At 61.5% G+C, this 23,122-nt stretch overlaps 1 protein-coding gene across 1 annotated transcript; it reads left to right on the top strand.

The window, feature by feature from the left end:
• Positions 1 to 62: 62 nt before the first annotated feature.
• Positions 63 to 22,011, top strand: SLC11A1 (solute carrier family 11 member 1). Its single transcript, XM_065413374.1, has 15 exons — positions 63 to 81; positions 3,046 to 3,173; positions 8,733 to 8,855; positions 10,001 to 10,120; positions 11,756 to 11,862; positions 12,770 to 12,840; positions 14,619 to 14,686; positions 15,662 to 15,817; positions 16,459 to 16,617; positions 17,247 to 17,336; positions 17,783 to 17,902; positions 20,280 to 20,429; positions 20,550 to 20,623; positions 21,122 to 21,275; positions 21,898 to 22,011. The coding sequence occupies exons 1-15, from the start codon at positions 63 to 65 to the stop codon at positions 22,009 to 22,011; spliced, it is 1,653 nt and encodes a 550-aa protein (XP_065269446.1).
• The last annotated feature ends 1,111 nt before the right edge of the window (positions 22,012 to 23,122 follow it).

Below are 23,122 nucleotides of genomic sequence, written 5' to 3'. Positions count from 1 at the left end.
GCGGCGCCGGGCCGGGCCCCTCCCTCCTTTCCCCGGATCGGGACCGTCGCACCCCAGCCCACATGGCGCCCCCGGAGCCAGGTGACCCCCCCCCCCGTCCGTTCTCCCTGCCGGACAGCTCCGGGCCCCCCCATCCCCGCTGGGGCCCCTGGGCGCAGCCTCGAGGCTGGACAGGAGACGGCCCCGGGTGGGAGGGTGCCCCGGGGTCCCCTTTTCCCCCGGCTCTCCACGCTCCAGGCTGGGCGCTGCGCTCCTCTGCTGCTCCCCGTCTCCCGACAGCCGCCAGCCCAGCCGGGACTCCTGCAGTCCATCCCCACGGGGCCAGGGCAGGGGCCTTCTCTACAGTCTGTGCCCCGGGTTTGGGTGCCGGACTCCCACCCTTGGGCCGTGTTCGGGAAGAGGCTCTCTGCCTCCCCTGGCACCGGCTAGGAGCCCCCTGGCAGCCAGGAGACGTGGTGTCCAGAGGCAGGGGGCTCAGGGACCAGCCCTGGGTGAAGCGCGATGGGACGTGGGGGTGAATGGAAGCCCCCCAAGAGCAGCCTTTGCGGGCATGACCAGCGGGCTGCCAACCGGCCCGGGGGCCCCGGCGCCCTGGTCTTGGTTCCCCTTCAATCCCTCCTCCCCGCTCGGTGGCAGCTGCAGAGATAGGCATGCAGACAGTGCGGGCAGCGCATGCCACCGACTTCTCTCTTCAGTTTCCCTTCTGAGGGAAACACCAGTGATGTTTCTTCCCCCCTGCTGAGCAGCTGTTTGCACCCATCCCCTCCCTAGCTCTTCACCTCAGCCTCTCCAGCTGCCCCCCATGCCCTGCTTCCTACCCCCTCGCCTCCTTTGGCCTCTGTGAACTGTGGGGCTGGACCAAACCCCGCTGAAGTCTGTGCCAGTCTTTCCAGGATCCAGCAACTCCCCACCCAGAACTAGTACGAAACCCGAAGGAAATCAAACCAGCCCAGCTGCTGGTGGCTCTAACATGCCGTTTGCTGCCCACCGCTCTGATCCGTCCCTTCCCCACTCTCACTGCTCCCAGATTCATAGACTCTAGGGCTGGAAGGGACCTCGAGAGGTCATCGAGTCCAGTCCCCTGCCCGCATGGCAGGACCAAATACTGTCTGGACCATCCCTGATAGACATTTATCTAACCTACTCTTAAATATCTCCAGAGATGGAGATTCCACAACCTCCCTAGGCAATTTATTCCAGTGTTTAACCACCCTGACAGTTAGGAACTTTTTCCTAACGTCCAACCTAGACCTCCCTTGCTGCAGTTTAAGCCCATTGCTTCTTGTTCTATCCTTAGAGGCTAAGGTGAACAAGTTTTCTCCCTCCTCCTTATGACACCCTTTTAAATACCTGAAAACTGCTATCATGTCCCCTCTCAGTCTTCTCTTTTCCAAACTAAACAAACCCAATTCTTTCAGCCTTCCTTCATAGGTCATGTTCTCAAGACCTTTAATCATTCTTGTTGCTCTTCTCTGGACCCTTTCCAATTTCTCCACATCTTTCTTGAAATGCGGTGCCCAGATGCTGTCCTGGTATCCCCAAAGTGCTGGGTGGCACTTTATAGCTCATTGGGGGCTGCCAGATAACCACCACTTCCCGGCAAGAGGCCCAGTCCGATGGTGGGGAGAAGGGGATCCCACTCCCATGGGAATGCAACGGGGGAAAAGCCAGAACTTTGCAGATCCTTGTAAAGAAAATTCTACTGAGCCCCTCTGTATATGTGTAACGGCAGCCAAATCACGTAATAGTTCGAGCCCCCATTCCCCATCTCTAAAATGGGGGTAATGGTCCTTCCTTTGTCTTATCTCTTACTGTGAGCTCTTCAGCTGGGACTGTCTCTTGCCATGTGCATGTACAGCGCCTAGCACAGTGGGCCTGCGAGCCTGGCTGGGGCCTTTTAATGATCTGGGAATATAAACAATAACAATTCCCCAAGTCCTACGCGGCGCGGATGGGCCCTTCCTCTGGGATTAATGGATTCGGTCCTTTTAAAGCCAGTTTTAACAAACTCCGTGTAGCCCCGAGAATCTCTCTGCTCCTTTAAAGAGAAACCCAGAGCCAGGCAGCTCCTCTCCCTTCTGCATTGTTGGGGTCCCCATAGGGCTGCTAGTCAGAGGAGGGGTGGGAGAAGGGGTAGCTGGGTGGGGAGGGGGGCAAGAGGGAGGAATAGACAGGGGCGGGTTCTCAGCCCTATTCGTTCCCTGCCAGCCCCGGGGATAGGTAAACCCTAACAGGGAGTAACCCTGCTCCAAACCAGGCACACACACTGTAACGGGGACTAACTCTAGCCTTATGGCTTGTTCCTCGGAGGTTCCCTGTAGGAGCCCCCCTGATGCAAGCCCCCAGTTCCCTCTGGCACAGAGAGAGGCCCCAACCCCTGCTGTACCCCCGCGTTGATGCTAGTGGGCCCCACATGAGCCGACACCAGAGTGAATCAGCCACAGTAGCTCTACCTGTTTGGAACCTGCCACCAGCCTTCTGCGGCTGGAGATCAGGAAACGTTTATTGGTTACCAAGGTGACTGAATAGCGGTGTACTGATTTTTCCTTGCCCTGGCACCCCCGGGAAGCTGCTGGAAGTTGAGGCGCAAGACACAGGTAGGGGGACCCAGTGGTGCCTGCAGCCATATGCACGTTACCCCCAGTGCGTTTGCATCCCATTGGCTGGGGCGCCATGGGGGGGGACAGGGCTGCTCAGAGTGGGGGGTGAAAGGAGCAGTTTGCCCCTGGCTCCCTATTTGAGAAGGACCCCAAAGTGAGTGGCGTTGTGATCCAGCATGCGAGGTCACATTATGCCCCCCCCTGGGCACTGTGACCCCATGCACCAGGTCGCAACGCCTGGCGCAGGGAGCGGGGCCCAGCCCCACAGCAGAGGAGCCGAGCCACAGCTGCGGGGTGAGTGCAGTTGTGCATATCAGGTGAGAGATTTCTGGAGGCACCCTCCAATATTTCAGGGTGGGAGCGGGGGGGAGGTTATGCCTTCCCACGAGGATGCTAGAGCGAAATGTACATGTTTGTTGATTCTCCTTTGCTTTGGCTTCCCCAGGCAGCAGGAGGTCCCAGCGGCGGACTCAGAAGGGCCAGAACTACCGCACAATGGGAGCCCCAGAATTGCCACCGCGCCAGGATCAGACGTACCTGGATGAGAAGATCGCCATCCCGGATGTGGGAGGGGTAGGTCCCACCAGTGTCTCGGCAGGGAGGCCTGATCTCCCCACTGCCACAAGCAGACCAGGCACTTGAAGTGGGGAGGCAGGATAGGCCAGTCCATTGGGCACCAGGCTGGTCGTCAGGACACCTGGGTTCTATTTTATTGTGGGCCAGTCACAGCCCCCCCCCTCCGTGCCTCAGTTTCCCCTACTGTACACAGGGGATCATGCCGTTGGCTTTCCTTGCTGCAGTGTTTTGAGAGCTCTGTGTGGACAGCTCCTTGTGGAACTGCTGAGCTCTATAACAGTGACCTAGAGCCGCCCTGGTCACTAATAATAATCATCTGCACTTCGTCAATAGCGTTTTTTTACTTCTCAAAGCTGGGTGGCGAGTGGCATTATCCTCACTTTACAGATGGGGAAACTGAGGCACGGTGCTCTGCGGCGACCGGCCCAAGGTCACCCAGCAAGTGAAAAGCAGGACTAGACCCCAGGTCTCCTGCTGCCTGCATTGGAGCATTCCCCACTAGAACACACTGCCTCCCCTCGCTGGCTTTTCCTCGGTCCCTCTGCTGGTCCCCACTGACATCCACGGACCCCAAAGCTCCTCTGCAGTGGGGGGTTCCGGGCACAGGGGATCTCAGGGCAGCATATTGGCCTGTGATTCCCGTCTGAGCCGAGCCCGCAGTGCTGTTCTCCAACACCAGAAAGGCGAAATGGAAGACGTTTCACTCTGGTCCTTCCAAGCCGGTTGCTGGTGAGAACATTGGAGGGGTCACAGTGGACGAGAAGCTGGATATGAGTCAACAGTGTGCTCTTGTTGCCAAGAAGGCTAACGGCATTTTGGGCTGTATAAGTAGGGGCATTGCCAGCAGATCGAGGAACGTGATCGTTCCCCTTTATTCGACATTGGTGAGGCCTCATCTGGAATACTGTGTCCAATTTTGGGCCCCACACTACAAGAAGGATGTGGAAAAATTGGAAAGAGTCCAGCGGAGGGCAACAAAAATGATTAGGGGTCTGGAGCACATGACTTATGAGGAGAGGCTGAGGGAACTGGGATTGTTTAGTCTCCAGAAGAGAAGAATGAGGGGGGATTTGATAGCTGCTTTCAACTACCTGAAAGGGGGTTCTAAAGAGGATGGAGCTCGGCTGTTCTCAGTGGTGGCAGATGACAGAACAAGGAGCAATGGTCTCAAGTTGCAGTGGGGGAGGTCCAGGTTGGATATTAGGAAACACTATTTCACTAGGAGGGTGGTGAAGCACTGGAATGCGTTACCTAGGGAGGTGGTGGAGTCTCCTTCCTTGGAGGTTTTTAAGGCCCGGCTTGACAAAGCCCTGGCTGGGATGATTTAGTTGGGAATTGGTCCTGCTTTGAGCAGGGGGTTGGACTAGATGACCTCTTGAGGTCCCTTCCAACCCTGATATTCTATGATTCTATGATTCTATAACAGCCCAGCGCAGTGTTTTCGCTGACACACCCATGAGAGGCTGCGCTGTGATGGTGACCTGCCGTGCTGAGAACTGGGGCAGGGCTGGCTCTCGTTTGGGGGTTTAAAAGGAAGGGATTTCTTGACATTACAAATGCCGGCCTCGTGTCTCGACTGCGTTTCCTGGGAGCCTGGCGTGGGCTGGGACATCGCCTGCCGTGCAGAAGTGAAACCCGCTTAGCTGGGGGCCGGGGGGAAGTGACTCTTGTTCAGACTGTTTAGTGCTCTGTTGTGTTACCGCCCCTTGAACTCAAATGCCTGGAGGGTAGCTGGGAGAAAGGCTGTCGGGGTGAAAGATTTAACAGCCCAACCTTTCAGGTAAGGCCTCCCGGTGCATCTCTCTGGGTTTCCAGAGAACTTCCCATCAAACCGCAGGGAAGACAAGAGCTGACATGCCTGGGATTGTCTGTGCTTAAAAAAATAAGCAGAAAAAAAACATTGTAAAAAAATCCCTTCGAGCCGTTTTCATCCCTCATAAATGGGCCTGTCCCAGTGTTATCCCTTTGCCCGTCACCTTGACAAACCCCAGCCAGGGACTGGAGCAGGGCTCAGCTGCAGCACGTGGATGGGGACCCCTGCAGCCCCTGCAAAGCAAATGGGGGTTAGGTGCTGGGTTTGCTGGCTTGGCCCCTCTCTGGGGGGAGCTCATGGGGCAGGGCCTGGAGGTGGGCTGGCTCCCGGCCAGGCCAGGGTGGTGGTGGGTGACCCAGAGTTCTCCCCAGGTCCTGGCACTGCACCCATCACCAGGTGCTGCTGTCCTGGGTGACATGAGCTGAGGGATGAGGGTCCTAGTGGCTAGCTTCCAAATCCCAGGGGGAATTAACCAGCCTCCTCACAGGAGCTGCCTTTCTTCTTTCTGGGTGGGTACAACCCCACCCCCGCTTCACCCCGAGGCCCTGCCCCCGCTCTGCCCCCTCCCCCACAGCCCCCCCTCCCTGCATCTCTTCCTGCCCCCGCTCTGCCCCCTCCCCCACAGCCCCCCCTCCCTGCATCTCTTCCTGCCCCCGCTCCGCCCCTTCCCCACGGCTCCACCCTCACTGCACCTCTTCCTGCCCCCGCTTCGCCCCCTCCCTCTCAGCCCCCCCTCACTGCATCTCTTCCTGCCCCCGCTCCGCCCCCTCCCTCACAGCCCCACCCTCACTGCACCTCTTCCTGCCCCCACTCTGACCCCTCCCCCACAGCCCCACCCTCACTGCATGTCTTCCTGCCCCTGCTCCGCCCCTTCCCCACAGCCCCACCCTCACTGCACCTCTTCCTGCCCCCGCTCTGCCCCCTCCCCACAGTCCCACCCTCACTGCATGTCTTCCTGCCCCTGCTCCGCCCCTTCCCCACGGCCCCACCCTCACTGCACCTCTTCCTGCCCCCGCTCCGCCCCTTCCCCACGGCTCCACCCTCACTGCACCTCTTCCTGCCCCCGCTCTGCCCCCTCCCCACAGTCCCACCCTCACTGCATGTCTTCCTGCCCCTGCTCCGCCCCTTCCCCACGGCCCCACCCTCACTGCACCTCTTCCTGCCCCCGCTCTGCCCCCTCCCCCACAGCCCCACCCTCACTGCACCTCTTCCTGCCCCCGCTCCGCCCCTTCCCCACGGCTCCACCCTCACTGCACCTCTTCCTGCCCCCCCTCTCTGCCCCCTCCCCCACAGCCCCACCCTCACTGCACCTCTTCCTGCCCCCCCTCTCTGCCCCCTCCCCACAGTCCCACCCTCACTGCATCTCTTCCTGCCCCCACTCTGCCCCCGCCCCACGGCCCCGCCCTCACTGCATCTCTTCCTGCCCCCGCTCTGCCCCTGCCCCACGGCCCCCCCTCACTGCACCTCTTCCCGCCCCCGCTCCACCCCCTCCCCCACAGCCCCCCCTCACTGCACCTCTTCCCGTCCCCGCTCCCCCCCTCCCCATAGCGTACCCCGCCCTCACTGCACCTCTTCCTGCCCCCACTCCGCCCCTTTCCTTCCCTGCTCTGCCCTCTTCCCCAAGACCCCACCCTCACTGCATCTCTTCCTGCCCCCGCTCCACCACCTCCCCCACAGCCCCCCTCACTCCATCTCTTCCTGCCCCCGCTCCGCCCCCTCCCCCACAGTCCCCCATCACTGCACCTCTTCCTGCCCCCGCTCCGCCCCCTCCCCCACAGTCCCCCATCACTGCACTTCATCCTGCCACCGCTCCACCCCCTCCCCCACAGGCCCCTCTCACTGCATCTCTTCCTGCCCCCGCTCCACCCCCTCCCCCACAGTCCCCCCTCACTGCATCTCTTTCTGCCCCCTCCCCCACAGCCCCCCTCACTGCATCTCTTCCTGCCCCCACTCCACCCCTCCCCCACATCCCCCCCTCACTGCATCTCTTCCTGCCCCTGCTTTGCCCCCACCCCACAGCCCCCTCTCACTGCACCTCTTCCCGCCCCTGCTCCACCCCCTCCCCATAGTGTACCCCGCCCTCACTGCATCTCTTTCTGCCACCGCTCTGCCCCCTCCCCCACAGCCCCCCTCACTGCATCTCTTCCTGCCCCCGCTCCACCCCTCCCCCACATCCCCCCCTCACTGCATCGCTTCCTGCCCCCGCTTTGCCCCCACCCCACGGCCCCCTCTCACTGCACCTCTTCCCGCCCCTGCTCCACCCCCTCCCCATAGCGTACCCCGCCCTCACTGCACCTCTTCCTGCTCTCGCTCCGCCCCTTTCCTCCCCGCTCCGCCCTCTTCCCCAAGGCCCCACCCTCACTCCATCTCTTCCTGCCTCTGCTCCGCCCCCTCCCCCACAGCCCCACCCTCACTGCACCTCTTCCTGCCCCCGCTCCGCCCCTTCCCCACGGCTCCACCCTCACTGCATCTCTTCCTGCCCCCGCTCTACCCCCTCCCCCACAGCCCCACCCTCACTGCATCTCTTCCTGCCCCCGCTCCGCCCCCTCCCCCAGACCGCACCCTCACTCTGCCCCTTCCCCCAAGGCCCTGCCCTCACTGTGCCTCTTCCCGCCCCCACTCCACCCCTTCCCCCAGGCGGGGGTATGTGTCCAGGGCGCCGATCTCCCCTTGGTGCCAGGAGTAGGGGCTGCCTTTGCCTGTAGACCCTAGTGCTGATGGCCTGGACACGGCCAGGCTGGTCCAATCCCCACCCTCTGGTCGGGGCTGGAGATCCTCCGGCCTGCACCATTTCGTAAATCAGAGAAAGTGAGAGACACGAGAGCAGAGAGATGCTGACCTCAGCCAGGGTTAAGAAAGAGGAACTGGCAGACGGGGTGAGGGGGCAGCCTCTTCCCGCACGAGAAGGGATGGAAGGAACTCATGGGTCAGGGAAAAGCAAGCGGGGGTGGATGTGCCACATGGGGGCCACGCACAGGCCTGTGTGACGTAGTTAGCTCGACCTAACCCCCCTTGCGGGCACGGCTCGGGCAATGGAAGAATTCATCCGTCAGCCGAGCTGCTGCTTCTGGAGGGGGAGGATTTGCTACAGCAACGGACAAAGCCGCCTCTGGCACCGTAGGAAGGGTCTATGCCACGGCAGCCGAGCGGCTGTAACACAGACCTCCTCACGGACACCACCGAGCGGCAGTGGGGCTTGAACCCCCGATCGCCAGTCCCGAAAGCAGAAGGCCCTGCCAGCCGAGTTAGATTTGCGGCTACACGGATGGGCGTATGATGGTGCATTGGGAATAGACCCTGTCTGATACCGGGCGTGGGACAGGCCAGCTCCAGCCGCGGGCTATACGGGGACCGCTCTGGGACTGATTCCCTTGGCCAAAGCCCCGGGTGTGGTGCTGCCGTCTCTAGCCTCTGCCGTTATAGCCAGCTTCCTTTAATCAGCTGCTGGCACCTCGGGTAGGGTGGGGGATGTGGCAGGATGCTGCCCTCAGGTGTCACTCAACATGCCTGCGTAGCCCATAACTCCACGCCTGCCCCTCCCCAGCCGCGCCACCCCAGCCTGGGCTGTTAAAGTGCCCGGCGCCCAGCGTGGCACATGCCGGCTCATCCCACCCCTGCCACATAGCGGGATTGATCCTGCCGGATGCTTCGGAGCCGCACGTCCCCTACGCCGAGCAGCCGGGAATCCAGCCCAGGGGGCTCAGACCTCTGCCCTAACCGCCGGTGCAACTTTCCCTTCACAGCCCGGCTTCAGCTTCCGGAAGCTGTGGGCTTTCACCGGCCCCGGATTCCTCATGAGCATTGCCTTTCTGGACCCGGGGAACATCGAGTCGGACCTGCAGTGCGGGGCCGTCGCTGGGTTCAAGGTGAGCGGGGGACGAGGGCGCGTTCGCCAGCGCCACCTGTGCCCACTAAAGCCAGGATGGGGCCCGATAGATGGTGCATGACCTGGAGCAGCACAGGGTGGGGTGCGTGCCACTCAAACCACCCCGGGGGAGATTCTCCAGCCAGTCACAACGGTCCCTTTGGCCACTTCACCCCATTGCTAGTAGCTGGGTCCTTCTCTCCCACCCTAAACACCACACTGAGGATGAAGAACAATTAGAACTTAGGTGGCGCTGGCCATCATCCGTCCATCTGTCCAGCCCATCCATCCCACCGTCACTTAGACTGTCAGCGCTTTGGGACAGGTCTGTACAGCGCCTTGCACTACGGGGCCATGATCCCAGGTCTGGGGTTTTCAGGCTCTACCATAATAACCCCCCAGCAAGCACTGATCATTAAGGTAACGAGCTAGCAGGTGTATGCAGCACACCCAGCCGCCCCACGCAACTGAGGCCCCGGCCCCAGACCCCCATCTCCGCTCACGCTGGCTCTGGCGTGGATTCCTTGGGGTCTGGCTCTACTGTGGTTGGTTCAAAGTCTTGTCTGGGACCTTCCCAGACCCCTAGGCCAGGGGGTTTCAACCTTTTTCTTTCTGAGGCCAACATGCTATAAAAACCCCATAGCCCACCTGTGCCCCAATAATTGGTTTTCTGCATATACAAGCCAGGGCTGGCGTTAGGGGGTACAAGCAGGGCAGTTACCTGGGGCCCCACGCTACAGGGGTCCCCACCAAGCTACATTGCTCAGGCTTCGGCTTCAGCCCCATGCCCTGGGCCCCCAGCCGAGTCTAATGCTGGCCCTGCTTGGAGGTCCCCTGGAAACCTGCTCGAGGCCCCCAGGGGGCCCTGGACCCCTGGTGGAGAACCCCTGCGCTAGGCTACCCCTCGCCGACCCAGAGTCATTCAACCTGCCCCAGTGAAGTCAATGGGAGTTTTACCACTGACTCCCCTGGGGACAGGACCAGGGCTGGTGTGTTTAGGTGACTCAGCCAGCGCTTTGCTGGGTCTGTAGCTTCTGTCTCCTGCTAGCTCCATGGGCTGGGCTGGGCTGGCTCCTGGAGCCCCTGCTCAGAGGCTCTGGACGTGCCCGGTCTGACCCCCAACAGCCTGTCCCTTTATTGCTCTAGTTGCTGTGGGTGCTGCTCTGGGCCACCATCCTGGGGCTGTTGTGCCAGCGGCTGGCGATCAGGCTGGGTGTTGTCACGGGACTGGACCTGGGCGAGGTCTGCTACCAGTACTACCCAAAGGTGAGTGGTGAGCCGCCGTGTGGGCACCACGGGTCGCAGCTGGGAGCCTCACCTTGCCGGGGCGGATCTAGGGGAGCTTTGGCCACTGGGGTCCGGAGAGCAGCGAGCACGGGCTGGGCTGCGGGTGGCGCCCACGGGCTGCTCACGTTGGCATGGGCACGTTGGCTGGCGAGACAGGAGTTCCACAGCCGTTTGTCTGGATTCCTCTGGCCTCGGTCACCTGCCCCACAGCTCAGATTCGTGCCCTGCTTTGCAGCATCAAATGCCTGCTTTGGGGTTTTGAACCCTTGGGTGGATTTGGGGTCACTGGAAAGTGGGGGCGGGGGGGGCTGGCGGTACTGGACAGAACCAGCTACAGTGCAGGACGGTGCTTTACAAACGCACACTCACAGTGTGGGCTCTGGTGATGCCCCTCGGCCCGACCCGCAGCCCCCTGCTAGCCCAGTTCTGCTCCCCCCCACAGCTCTGCGATGCCCCTCACTCCCGACCCGCAGCCCCCTGCTAGCCCAGTTCTGCTCCCCCGCCCACAGCTCTGCGATGCCCCTCACTCCCGACCCGCAGCCCCCTGCTAGCCCAGTTCTGCTCCCACCCCACAGCTCTGCGATGCCCCTCAGGCCCGACCCGCAGCCCCCTGCTAGCCCAGTTCTGCTCCCCCCCACAGCTCTGCGATGCCCCTCGGGCCTGACCCGCAGCCCCCTGCTAGCCCAGTTCTGCTCCCCCGCCCACAGCTCTGCGATGCCCCTCACTCCCGACCCGCAGCCCCCTGCTAGCCCAGTTCTGCTCCCACCCCACAGCTCTGCGATGCCCCTCGGGCCTGACCCGCAGCCCATTCAGTGAACGTGGGGATCATTCCCTGGAGAATTATACAAACGTTAAGGTCACACTGAGCCCATAAGATACGTGGCTAGAGAGACTCCTAATTAACCCTGGGCAAACGGCCCTGGGACACTGAGACGCAGAGCAAGGCCGCGCCAGGTTCTTCCTGGTGGGGGGAGCTGAGCAGAGTATGGGGTTACTGTCAAGTGGAGTAGATGGTTACCTCGCTACGCTCCCAGGTAGCTCCAGTGAACAGCAGGAGCGGACAAGCCCTTTAGGAAGCGGGAGGCTGTTCGCCCGTCAGAGCTCTCTGCAATCGGGGGTGAGGAATCCAACCATATATTATACCCCAGAGGAGAGGGGCTTTATCATGAGGTCGCACCGGCGACTCTAATGATCCCCAACCCCCCAGAAAATCAGACCTGACCCACCCCTCCTACTATCCCTACTTGTAGCAAAGGAGCAGGCAAATGCAAGGAGAACTGTGGGCTTGTGGTTAGAGCAGCAGACTTGCAATCAGGACTCCTGGGTTCTGTTCACAGCTCTGGGCAGGGGTCTAGTAGGGGAGACTGGGACTGGGGACCTCTGGGTCTATTGTCAGCTCGGAGGGGGCACTGTGTTGTTAGAACTGGGAGCCAGGACTCCTGGGTTCTATTCCCAGCTCTGTGCATGGCACTGGGTATGTCTCTGTGCCTCAGTTTCCCAATCTATAACATGGTCACATGGGTGTTGTGAGGCTTGATAGAATGCTCTGAGGTCCCTGGCAATGCGAGGCCGTCAGCCAGTTCCTGACTGTGGCGCTGGCCCTGTTTGCTGCAGGTACCGCGCGTGCTGCTCTGGATCACGATCGAGATCGCCATCATTGGTTCCGACATGCAGGAGGTGATCGGGACGGCCATCGCTTTCAGCCTCCTCTCAGCTGGACGGTAACAAGCCCCCATGCTGCAGCCACAACTCCTGTGTGCTAGGGGAGCCGGGCCTAGAACCCGGGACCTTCAGCCCCCAGTCTGCCAGCTGAACTAAAAGAGCGCACCCTGAGCTTGCAGCAGTAGTGAGTCCCTTATCCTGTCTGTGGGTGACATCCCAGGTACAAACCAAGCTAGCGTGTTACACAATCCCTCTAGCATGCCGGATCCTTGCGTTAGCGGCGCTGATTCCTAACCCCAGCGACCAAATGCAGGACCAGCTGGTTTGAAGCTAGGCAGGATTAGCTAGAGATCTCAGAGCTGGGGTCTGCCTGTTTTCCTCAGCCCCGTGCCTACACTTGGGGACACCAGCTCTAGGCTCAGGCAGTCCTGGGCCTTCTCCTGACACTTCCTGTGGGTTTAGAAGCGGGACCCAGAGACAGATTTTAGTCGCTGTCAAACCAGGCTGCATTCAAGCCAGACCCCTCCAAAGCTGTGTAGCCCTGTTACCAAAGTCCCGAGCCAGCTGGGCTCCATCGCTGGCAATGTTTGACGCAGGATGGGATGTGCTTCTAAAGATCCACTCTAGCTCCACCAGGAGTGAATTCAGGAAAGTCCTGTGGCCTACCGGGTCAGACTAGGTGGTCACAACGCCCCTTCTGGCCTGAGGCTCTACGAATCCAGAGTCCCTCTGCAGCCTGCTCTTAGAGCCAGAGCTCCAGGGCTTGGCTGCACCCCAGCGCGTCGCGTTCCCTGAAGGCTTGTGCGCCGGAGACAGAGTCGCTCAGCTGAGCCTTTCACAAGCAGAGACGACCCCTCCCCTCGCCTTCCTCTAGCAAGGGGGCTGCCTGTCCAGCACAAGACGGCGTCAGGAGTGAGCCTCCCCCGGCTTCGTCATAGCAGTAACCCCTGTGATTTCCCCCCGCAGCATCCCCCTGTGGGGCGGAGTCCTCATCACCATCATCGACACCCTCTTCTTCCTCTTCCTGGATAAATACGGTAAGTTCGGGGGGGGGGGGGGAGCTGCCGGTGCCACCTGCCCGGTTTACATGGAGGGGTTAGGTTAGGAAGCTGCAGAACAAGGAGGTTTTTCCCAGGCTGGTCGGTTTCACGCTCTGTTTCTAGTCAGTTTCCTGCTCCCTTTCCCAGTGCGGCTTGCTGCTCTTCGTAGCCCAGCCCTGGCCGCAACACTTAACCCAACGCCCAGCTCCCCGCCACGCTCCCTGTGGTGCGGCTTCGCTCCTCCGTGGCGTCCACCCAGCCAGGACCCAAGTCAGAGGGCGGCAACCTCCCAGCGGGGCGGGAGGGAGTCACAGGTGGCCTGGTGAGATCTGCACCGTGGGGGCTGCCGGCAGGGAGGGAGCGAGGGGGCGGGAGAGGGGTGGGTCTGACACAGCGTGGCCCATGTTGGGAACCACAGGTCTGCATCACACAGGCTATGATGGATCATGCTGCAAGGGGAACTGACGGGCTGGAGGGAGGTTACTAGAGGACAGCCTTGGGACCAATCTGATTTTAATTAATGACCTTGGCCCAAAAAGTGGGACTGGGCTAATCAAATTTGCGGATGACACAAAGTCGGGAGGTATGGCCAGGATCAGGTGGAAGTGACAGAGGCAGAGAGAGACCTGGGTGTATTGGTCAATCACAGGATGACTGTGAGCTGCCAACGTGACGCGGCCGTGAAAAAGGCTCATGCGGTCGTCGGCTGTATCAGGCGAGGTATTTCCAGGAGACAGGGAAGTGTTAGGACCATTACACGAGGCACTGGTGAGACTCATCTGGAATACCCTGTGCAGTTCTGAGCTCCTGTGTTTAAGAAGGATGAATTCAAACTGGAAAAGGTGCAGAGTAGGGCTGTTAGGGTGATCGGAGGAATGGAAAACCTGCTTTCTGAGAGGAGACTCAGAGCTCGGCTTGTTTAGCCTGACCAAACGCAGGCTGAGGGGAGAGGTGACTGCTCTCTATAAATACATCAGAGGGATAAATACCAGGGAGGGAGAGGAATTATTTAAGTTAAGTGCCAATGTGGACACAAGAACACGTGGATATAAACTGGCCATCAACAAGCTTTGGCTTGAAATTGGAGGAAGGTTTGTTCCAAGTTCTGGAACGGCCTCCCAAGGGGAGCACTGGGGGCAAAACCCTGAACTGGCTTCAAGAATGAGTGTGATAAGTGTAGGGAGGGGCTGGTATGGTGAGACTGCCGACAATGGCATGTAGCCGATCTTCGACTGCTACCAGCAAATATCCCCAACTGCCGGGGATGGGACACTGGATGGGGAGCCCTGAGTCACTCCAGGGAATTCTTTCCCAGGGGGTCTGGCTGCTGGGTCTTGCCCACATGCTCAGGGTCTAACCAATCACCAGATTTGGGGTTGGGAAGGAATTTTCCCCCCAGATCAGATTGGCAGAGACCCTGGGGGGGGGGGGGGGGTCGCCTTCCCCTGCAGCGTGGGGCGCGGGTCACTCGCTGGTTTGAACTAGAGCCAAGGGTGAATTCTCTGTCACTTGAAGTCTTTGGACCATGCTCTGAGGCCTCAGTGACTCAGCCAGAGCTCGGGGTCTGTTCCAGGGGTGGGTGGGCGAGGTTCGGTGGCCTGCGAGGTGCAGGTCAGACAAGATGATCACGATGGTCCCTTCCAGCCTTTGACTCTCCGAGTCTATGAGATTGTCCCCAAGCCAAACGTGCCGCCTGGTCCCAGTGGCTGGCTCTGAGCTGCCTGTCTGAGCATGGCTGCAGCGTGCAGCTCCCATGTTCTCCATTTCCCCTCCAGGTCTCCGGAAGCTGGAAGCCTTTTTCGGTCTCCTGATCACTATCATGGCAGTGACCTTTGGCTACGAGGTAAAGAGACATTTCCTGGCTGCTTTGCCCAGCCCTTGCGTGTGAGCAGGGGAGGAACGGCCCAGAGTTCACACCACAGAACTACCTCGGGCCGTGATCACAGGCTGAGACTCCACAGAGGTCCCCAGTGACCGAGGGAGAACAGGAACATCCGACTGGGTCACTGAGTCCAGTCCCCTCCTATCACGGGCAACCCCATCAGCTAATCCCGCTCACAGATCTCTCGAGCTCCCTCTTACACCCGGTTAAGTTCCTTGCACTTGTGCTCAGCGAGCGGGCAGAGGTGGGGATCCGAGCTGCCCGCGTTATGGAGGGGCCACTTACAGACCCGTCTGGCCAAAGGGAAATCTCAGTGCACTGGGCACGGCTGGAGCCAGGAGGGGCGGCGCTGCTGCTCTGGGAGGCGTTCGGGGGGAGAGCAGACAGGCGCGTCTTTCCCCTCGCCCGGGCAGCCCTTGTGCCACCTCCAGAGGCCTGCTGCCAAGCACAGCAGCTATGTGGGAGTTAGGTCTTTTTACAAGGGTGCATCAGCTGCAAACCCTTCCTTTGACTGGGGTCCCTGTTTGTCCCACAAGCTAAGCCGGGGGATGCCTGGTCAGTATTTGGATGGCAGACTCCCCTCCAGGGAGGACGAAGTGGCAGCAGATGCTTTTCCCTGGGAGGTGCCGCCTTGCAGCTGCTTGCAATCGTTAGAGACCGTGGGCTTCGGGGTGTCGGCCCTGCGTCCTGGCTGGGGCGTGTCTTTGCCCCCCATGGATTGGGGTGGGGATTCGTGTGGCCGTGCGCTGTGATGGAGCTGCCGTGACCTCGTCCGGTCCGGTGAGGACTCCTGTGTCATGGAGCTGGGGAGGGAGACTGCTCGCTCACTGCCGCTTTGCCTGGCAGGCCGGCGTTAGCACTGCCAACAAGGGCAGAGTGGGCCGTGGAGCCAGAGCCATGCTTCTCCTCACTCGCTCTCCCCTCCTCTGTCCCCAGTACGTGGTGGTACGGCCTGCCCAGACGGAGGTGCTGAAGGGCATATTCTTCCCCTACTGCCGCGGCTGCGGGCGGGAGGAGCTGCTGCAGGCCGTGGGCATCGTGGGCGCCATCATCATGCCGCACAACATCTACCTCCACTCCTCCCTGGTCAAGGTGAGGGCTCGGAGTGGGCGCCCGACCCTGCCGTGGGCGCCAATCAGCTGCCTTCCCTCTTCATCCTGGGGGGCACTTCTGTAACCCACAGGGGGCCCGGTGTGCGCATGATGGAGTCACAAAAACAACAAGGAGTCCGGTGGCACCTTAAAGACTAACAGATATTTGGGCATAAGCTTTCAGGGGTAAAAAACCTCACTTCTTCAGATGCATGGAGTGAAAGTTACAGACGCAGGCATGTGGAGTCAGCCATCAGCGGCATTAGGAGGCCATGCGTGCAATACCTTGACCTGCCAGCGGGGGCGATGTTGCACTCCCAGCCCCTGCTCCAGCTGGGGTGGGGATGCTACCGACCGGAGAGCGAAGCCAGGGGGTGGATACTCAGTATGTGGGAGCGTGGGTGGGACCCAGGGCAGCACCCTGGGAACAGGAAACAGATGCTTGGCTCCTCCGCCCAGCTGGGCGGGGCATCAAGCCCCAGGCTGCACCCCACCCCCTGCCCCATGATAGCCCCATGAACCATCTGAGCATGCCATTCCCGCCACGGGCTCAGGGCTCCCCAGACAGCCAGTAGCCCTGTCCCCCCCGCCCTGGCCTAGCCAGCTGCGTGACGGTGCCCCCCGCTGTGTGCCCCCGCCCAGACCCGCGAAGTGACGCGCTCCCAGAGGCAGGAGGTGAGCGAGGCCAACAAGTACTTCCTGATCGAGTCCTGCATCGCCCTCTTCGTCTCCTTCCTCATCAACCTCTTCGTCATGGCCGTCTTCGGCCAGGCCTTCTACCACCGCACCAACCAGGACGTGGTGAGTACCCGCCACCAGGGGGCAGGGGCGGGCCTTCTCCCCTACACCAGGCCCCGCGTCCCACCACCCTCTCTGATGAGCCGCCGGCGTGCCTGCACTTCCCAGCAGCTCCAGCGGGGGGCAGCACCTGAGCCGTACACCCCCCCCACCACCACCAGCAGGGGTGCGAGAGGCTGTGTGATCATCCTCAGCTGAGTTTAAATCTTACTGCCCCACCAGAGCCCCTAGCGACTACCAGCACCAGCTCCCTTGGGGACTAGAACTCTCAACCTTCCGCGCTAAAAAGCCAGGCCTCTACCCCCAGGAGCCAACAGGGCAGCTCCCCTGACCTCCAGCCACATCTGACTCATGGTGGGCACTAGAGGGCAGCAGGGAGCACACCCACCCAGCAGCGATTGGGGCCACCAGCCCCCGGGATCTGATAGGCTCTTGCAGGCGCGGCTGGTCCCCCGTCGCCCGCTCGGCCCCGGGCAGCGTTGGATGCGGGGAGGCGTGGTCCGCTGATTGCTCAGCCCGCTGTAGGGCCGGCCTGCTCCTGTCCCCTGCCAGTGCCCTCCTGCCCCCACCCCAGTGAGGTCATTTGCCAGGCAGCCTCCTGACGGGTGGGCCCCGCGCCCCCTGTGTTTCAGTACAACGTTTGCGCCAACAGCAGCGTCAGCCAGTACGCCCCCATCTTCCCCAGGAACAACGAGACGGTCTCCGTGGACATCTACCAAGGGGTGAGTCGGGGGCACAGACACCCCCCTGCCCTCCCCCCCGGGAGCTGGGGCTGGGCTGCCGGGATGGGGACGCGTGGGGCTCAGCGGCTTAGCCCCATGGGAGAGGGGGAGGGTTTGCCCATCCTGGCCTCCCAGGGCAGGCTCTTTTTCTGGCAGCGCCCCCTGCACCGGCCTCAGCCTTCAGGTGCCCACAATCCTCTCCCGGGTCCCTGCTGGAGCCATTGGGGTCCGTTCTATTTCCCCTGCCCCTCGTACCCTGCCCCGCCCATCGCTGCCATCTCTGAGAGCCGGACCGAGGGGTTACTGCTGAGCAGCCTCCCACTGCCCCGACCTGCCAGCCTGGCGTGGGAGAGGCCGGGAGCAGATCCTGGCCCTACCCCACAAGGGAGGACTTGGGGTCCCTCCTTGGGCCCTGCTAACACAGGCTCTGCTCTGTCCCCCTTCAGGGAGTCATTCTGGGCTGTTACTTCGGCTCCGTTGCTCTCTATATCTGGGCCATCGGGATTCTGGCAGCGGGGCAGAGTTCCACCATGACCGGGACCTACGCTGGGCAGTTTGTCATGGAGGTGAGAGATGGGGGCTGGGCTGGGTTGGTACCGGCTGGGGGCGGAGCCAGCGCTTCCCCGGAGGCCCTTATTGCTGCAAAGAGAAACTTCCAGCTGTGATCCTGCTGCCTGCCTGAGTCTGCAGAGAGCCTGCTTCCAACCACGTCACTGAGCCAGGTGTGAACTGCCCCATTCTCCCCAATGGGGCGTTGACTCTGGAGTCTAATGACACCAACAGCCGCACCATTTAACTATTTCACTGCTGATCCTCTTACCAGAACGCTGGGAGTTTGGGGTCATGGGTGGAGCTAGAGTAAATGCCCCCATGCCTGCCCGCTCTCTGTCCCCTAAAGGAAGCAGATTGGAAGCGCTTGCTGGAAGTGGGGTCTGTCTCTCTCCCCCTAATCTAGGCATTTATACCACACTCCTCGGCTTGGTGCCTGGGCGCCTGGGACGGCTCCACAGGGGAAAAACCACAGGGGGGTTATCGGGAGTTCGCTCCATTTCTCCTCAGCCCCTTCCCCAGGACAAGCAGATGCAAGTGTCTGTAGGCTGGCGGGAATACTAAGGCGCAAAGGCAGGGTGAAAGGAAGACCCTGATCTCTTGCAATTCCCAGGAACTTTCTGCAAATTCCAGTCTGCAGAACTCAGGTTGCCTCCCTAAAACTCCCACTGCGCTTTCACTTCGAGACATCAACCCGTTACCTCCCTTCTTCAAACCTGTCGGGCTGACTTGTTGCGCGCTGCTGCTGCGCTCCACCCCCGAGGCAGCTGCATTTCAGCAGCCACTCAAGCGGTCTCTGTGTCTGGAGCTTGTCGCTAGGTTGTAATCTTTGCACAAGGGGAGCTGAACCTACCTGAGACTCATTGACTAATGTACTGCCCAGCGGCGCGGTGACATCTAGGGCTGGCTGGGGGGACTGCACAGACCTAACCCAAGCAAAGGTTTGCGCGTCCAGCCCTGCACGCAGCTATTTCTCCCTGTCCTAGCAGCTCAGAGAACCAGGCTTCCTGGCTCTCTAGACACGTCGGCTGGCCCAGCCGCTGCACTGGGCCAGTGGGGGTTGGTGTCGGGGCATCAGGGACCTGGCCCCGCGCTTTTCCCAATAATGGAAACATTTAACAGCCGAGTTCGGTTTGTTTTTCCTAAAACTTGTGAATGACTCGGACGCTCTGAGGGAGGAGGAGACGAAGAGTTAGAGCCGGGGAGAGGACAGAACCACGTGAATAACGGCCCCTTGTGTACAGCTCGGCTGGCGCCCTTCAATCCCGCAGCCCCTCCCCGCTAGCCCAGCCCTGGGCTCCCCCCGCCCCAACTCTGTCAGTGCCTCATAATCCCAATCCACAGCCCCCTGGGCTCCCCCCACTAACTCTGCCGGTGCCCCTCACTCCCGACCCGCAGCTCCTTCTGCATTTCATAGTGTTTCCTCCCCCCCTTGCTGGGCCAGGCCTTGCTTTCCCCGAGCAAGACCCTTGTTCACGTTGGCCGTCCCATCCCCAGACTACGAGGGGATGCTCTGAAACACGGGTCGGCTCACGTGTTCGCTAACCCAGTGTGGACGTGGCCGGCGACCGGGCGCTTTAACCCGCGTTCCCTGGGCGGGGTGACCCCTGGGGGTGGGTGAGGAGCCTAGTTCACGTGTGTTTGAAGCCCAGCTTTGCTCCATGTGGCAGCGCCGTCCCTCCCCACCAGGGGGAAAGGAAACTTGGGAAAGGAAACTATTTTTCGCTGAGCTCCTGGGGCTGGAGGGTCAAAGGGGGGCGGGGGGGTGTCTATTCAGCACAGGACGTTCCAGGGCTGGACGGCCCGACCCCACAGGGCGGGGCGTGTCCTCCGCTCCCATTGCAGACTCTCGAGAATTAATCGTGCCCCGGGGGGGCTGTATGGATGGTGGGTTCTGAGCACTGGAGTGAGTGCTGGGAGGGTGACCTGAGGGTGGTGGTGGGCGATCGGGTAGCGGGGGCTGAACTGAGGTGGTGGTGGCGATGGGGGCTGAGGGGCTGACCTGGGGGGGCTGAATTGATGGGGGTTGGGTGGGGAGAGAACTGATGGGGGACAGGATTAATGGCTGGGCAGAGGTGGGAGTCAGAGCTCCTGCAGCTGGGACCAAAAATCGCTGTCTCCAGCGCAGGCAGGAGATTGGCCCACGCCCACGCCCTGGGGGGCGGAGTCCAAACATCAAGACCCTGCCCGGAAAAACGCAGTAGAATCGCTTTGAAAAATGTTGTGAGTTTTGGAGCCAATCTCCTGTTTTTTGATCTCTGGACGTTGCCAGTCCAGCCATTGCAGGGGCAGATCCGGCTCCAGGGGCCTCTCCCCCCAGTGACCCTGCAGCGTCAGGCCCCCGGCATCGTTCTCACCCACTGACGGGGCGTCCCCCCCTTTGTCCCTCCCCAGGGGTTCCTGCAGCTGCGCTGGTCCCGCTTTGCCCGCGTGCTCTTCACCCGCTCCTTCGCCATCCTCCCCACCGTCTTCATCGCCGCCTTCAAGGACGTCAGCGACCTGACGGGGATGAACGACCTGCTCAACGTGCTGCAGAGCATCCTGGTGAGAGCCGGGCCTGGACCTTGGGCGCAGCTGATTCGGGGCAAGGGGGTAGTGGGGGGTGGGGGCAGGTACCTGGGAGCAGGGTCCCCTCCCCTCTCACCCTGCCCCTCTGCCTTGCAGCTCCCCTTTGCCGTCCTCCCAGTTCTCACTTTCACCAGCATGCGGCCACTCATGCAGGAGTTCACCAATGGCATGTGAGTATCTGCCCGGGCCTGGGGGTCCCACCTCTCCGCCGGGCCAATGGCTGGGGGCGCAGGCAGCCTCCCCAGGGCGCCTGGCGTCCAGATCCCCCCAAATGCTGAAATTAACAAGCAGCAGAACCCCGGAACTTTGGGGGTTGTCAGGACCTGGGGGCGGGGCATCCTTCAGCCAATCGCGTGGCTGGGTTGGGGGGAGGGTCACAGGTGGGTGCAGGTGGGCAGGCCGTGCTTGCCATGTGCTCGCCGGGCCCCCTTGGGCCTGCAAGAGCCGGGCTGGCAGCACAGGGCACGGGAGCTACGCCCTGGCGCACGGCCCCACACAGGCAGGCTCAGCCGTGCATCAGACCCTCCCGCACTGGTGCACCCCCCTGCACGGGACAGGAGGCAGGGTGGAGCGGGGCCAGCCCATGCAGAGTCAGAGAGGCTGGACCCCCACCAGGCAGCTGTCGGGAGGGGGCCAGGCCGGGCTCACGGGTGCTCTGGTCTCCGCAGTGTCGGGAAGGTGCTGATGATCCTCATCACCGGGCTGATCTGCGCCATTAACCTCTACTTCGTGGTGATCTACATCCCTACGCTGGGCAGCATTGCCTACTACATCCCCCTGGCCTTCGTGCTGGCTGGCTACGTGGCCTTCACCGCCTACCTGGTAGGGCGGCTGGGGGCGGGGCCTGTGCTCTAGGGCTGGGGGATCCGGTCCTGGGCTGGGAGGGAGTACTTGGTGGGGGGGGATTGTGAGCACTTCGGGGGCTCAGGACCTGGGAGTTCTCTGCCAAGCCGTGCACCTCATGTCCCTCCCCAGCGACCCCCCAGTGCCTGACTCCAAAGGGGACCCCCTACTGGTCAGATAGGGGAACAACAGGGGGACCCCTCACAGAGCCGCTCCAGTGATCAGAGCAAGATTGGGCAGCCCCTGCCCGCACCCACTGGTTTTCAGGGGCACCTGCTGCCTACAGAGCTGGGACAAGGGCTGGTCAGAGACGGGCAGACCCTAGCCTGGGGCAAGTCAGAACCAGCTGCCACATTATCCAGCCCCCAGGCCCCAGTCAGTGGTGGGCTTGGTACCAGGCTCTGGTCGGTCTCTGGAGCGTGGCTCAGGTCAGGGGCTCTGATCCCACCGCGCAGGCTGGACTCTGGGGCAGAGAGTGAGTGGGGGTCACTAGGTCATCTCCCCCCTTTGCTCCAACACCCCCAGGCTGCTCCATCCGCCCCCAAACCCAGCGTTCTGTCCCAATCAGCAGCTCAGCTGGTTTCCCTCTCGCCCCCCGTAGATCTGGGTGTGCTGCATTGCACACGGAGCCGACTTCCTGGCCTGCGGACGCCACAGCCAGTTTTCCTACGGGCTCCCCTCCACCGACCCCCCAGGCGGGGCAGGGCCCCGCTGACGCGTCGTGCCCTGCCCGCTGGGCACTCGCGCCACAGGACTGGGCTGCCTCTGGGTTTGTCGCCATCCCAGCAGGGAAGGAAGCCATCGCCACGCAGTCACCGCTACCGGCAGGGCCGGGGTTCAGGGCTGGGCTCCCCACTCCCCCCATGGACTGACGGACATGCAGCATCCCAGGGCATCTCCCCTTCTCAGCAAGCTCAGGGCGTGGGGGGACGGCACTGAGCAATTAGCACCTTCGCGGGCACCTGTGATCTCACACACACACACACACCCCCTGCCACCACAGCTCTGCTGGTGCTCCCCAATCCTGACCCACAGCCCCCTGCTATTCTAGTCCTGGTCCCCCCGGAGTGCTGCCGGTGCCCCTCAATCCCGATCTGCAGCTCTTGTTTAAGGTCCAGATCCTACATGTGAAATAATGACCCTAAGTTCACACTGATTGTGGAGGTAACTGAGCCCTCGGGGGATCCCACTGTGAATAGCCCTTGCTGGCTGGGAGGGGGAATGGGCTGGGAGGGGCCGGAGCTGTGACTGGAGTAAAAGCTGCAGTATCCCAGAAGAAGATTCATGGAGAAGGAGTTCAAGTTGCAGACCCTGCCAGCCAGGCACCTCCCCGGGAAAGTGCCGCTCTGTGAATAAACTTGATTTCAAGGGTTCCCTACAGGAGGGTCTGGTCATTGGCTGGTGCCCCCGGAGGGAGCAGAAACGAGCCACCCCTGGAGCCGAGCTGGCCCCACCGGCCAGCCTGGGCCTCAGTCTGAGCCTCCCTGCAAGAGTCCATTGTCACCCTTCAGTGGCGGCCAAAGGTCATTGCCCAGAATAGGAACGTTTTCCGCATGCCCATCACTTCCTATCCCAAAGCACGTCCCAGGGCATCCTGGGATGCAGCCACCTCTGGGGTGGAGGACAACAGGCATAGTGCAGCAATGCTAATCAGCAGCAGAGGGGACTTTGGCAAATGCCCTGGGTTGACTGGCCAGGCAGAACAGACAGGGGTGTCAGGGTCTTGCCCCCGACAGGTCCCCTCCCTGGAGAGTGCATGGAGCTCAGCGTATCTGCTTGCAACGGAGGAAGGCTGGGTAGGGGCTGCAGGGCTGTGAATCTAGGAA

This window comes from Emys orbicularis, chromosome 11 (genome assembly GCF_028017835.1).
Source record: "Emys orbicularis isolate rEmyOrb1 chromosome 11, rEmyOrb1.hap1, whole genome shotgun sequence".
Lineage (NCBI taxonomy): Eukaryota > Metazoa > Chordata > Testudines > Emydidae > Emys > Emys orbicularis.
This window is presented reverse-complemented; position numbering and strand designations above follow the sequence as displayed.

Bases quoted from the DNA above. Each gene is read 5' to 3' on its own strand.
- SLC11A1 (XM_065413374.1), top strand. The intron at 11,863-12,769 runs GTAACAAGCCCC...TTCCCCCCGCAG, and splicing joins AGCCTCCTCTCAGCTGGACG to CATCCCCCTGTGGGGCGGAG. The intron at 21,276-21,897 runs GTAGGGCGGCTG...CGCCCCCCGTAG, and splicing joins TGGCCTTCACCGCCTACCTG to ATCTGGGTGTGCTGCATTGC.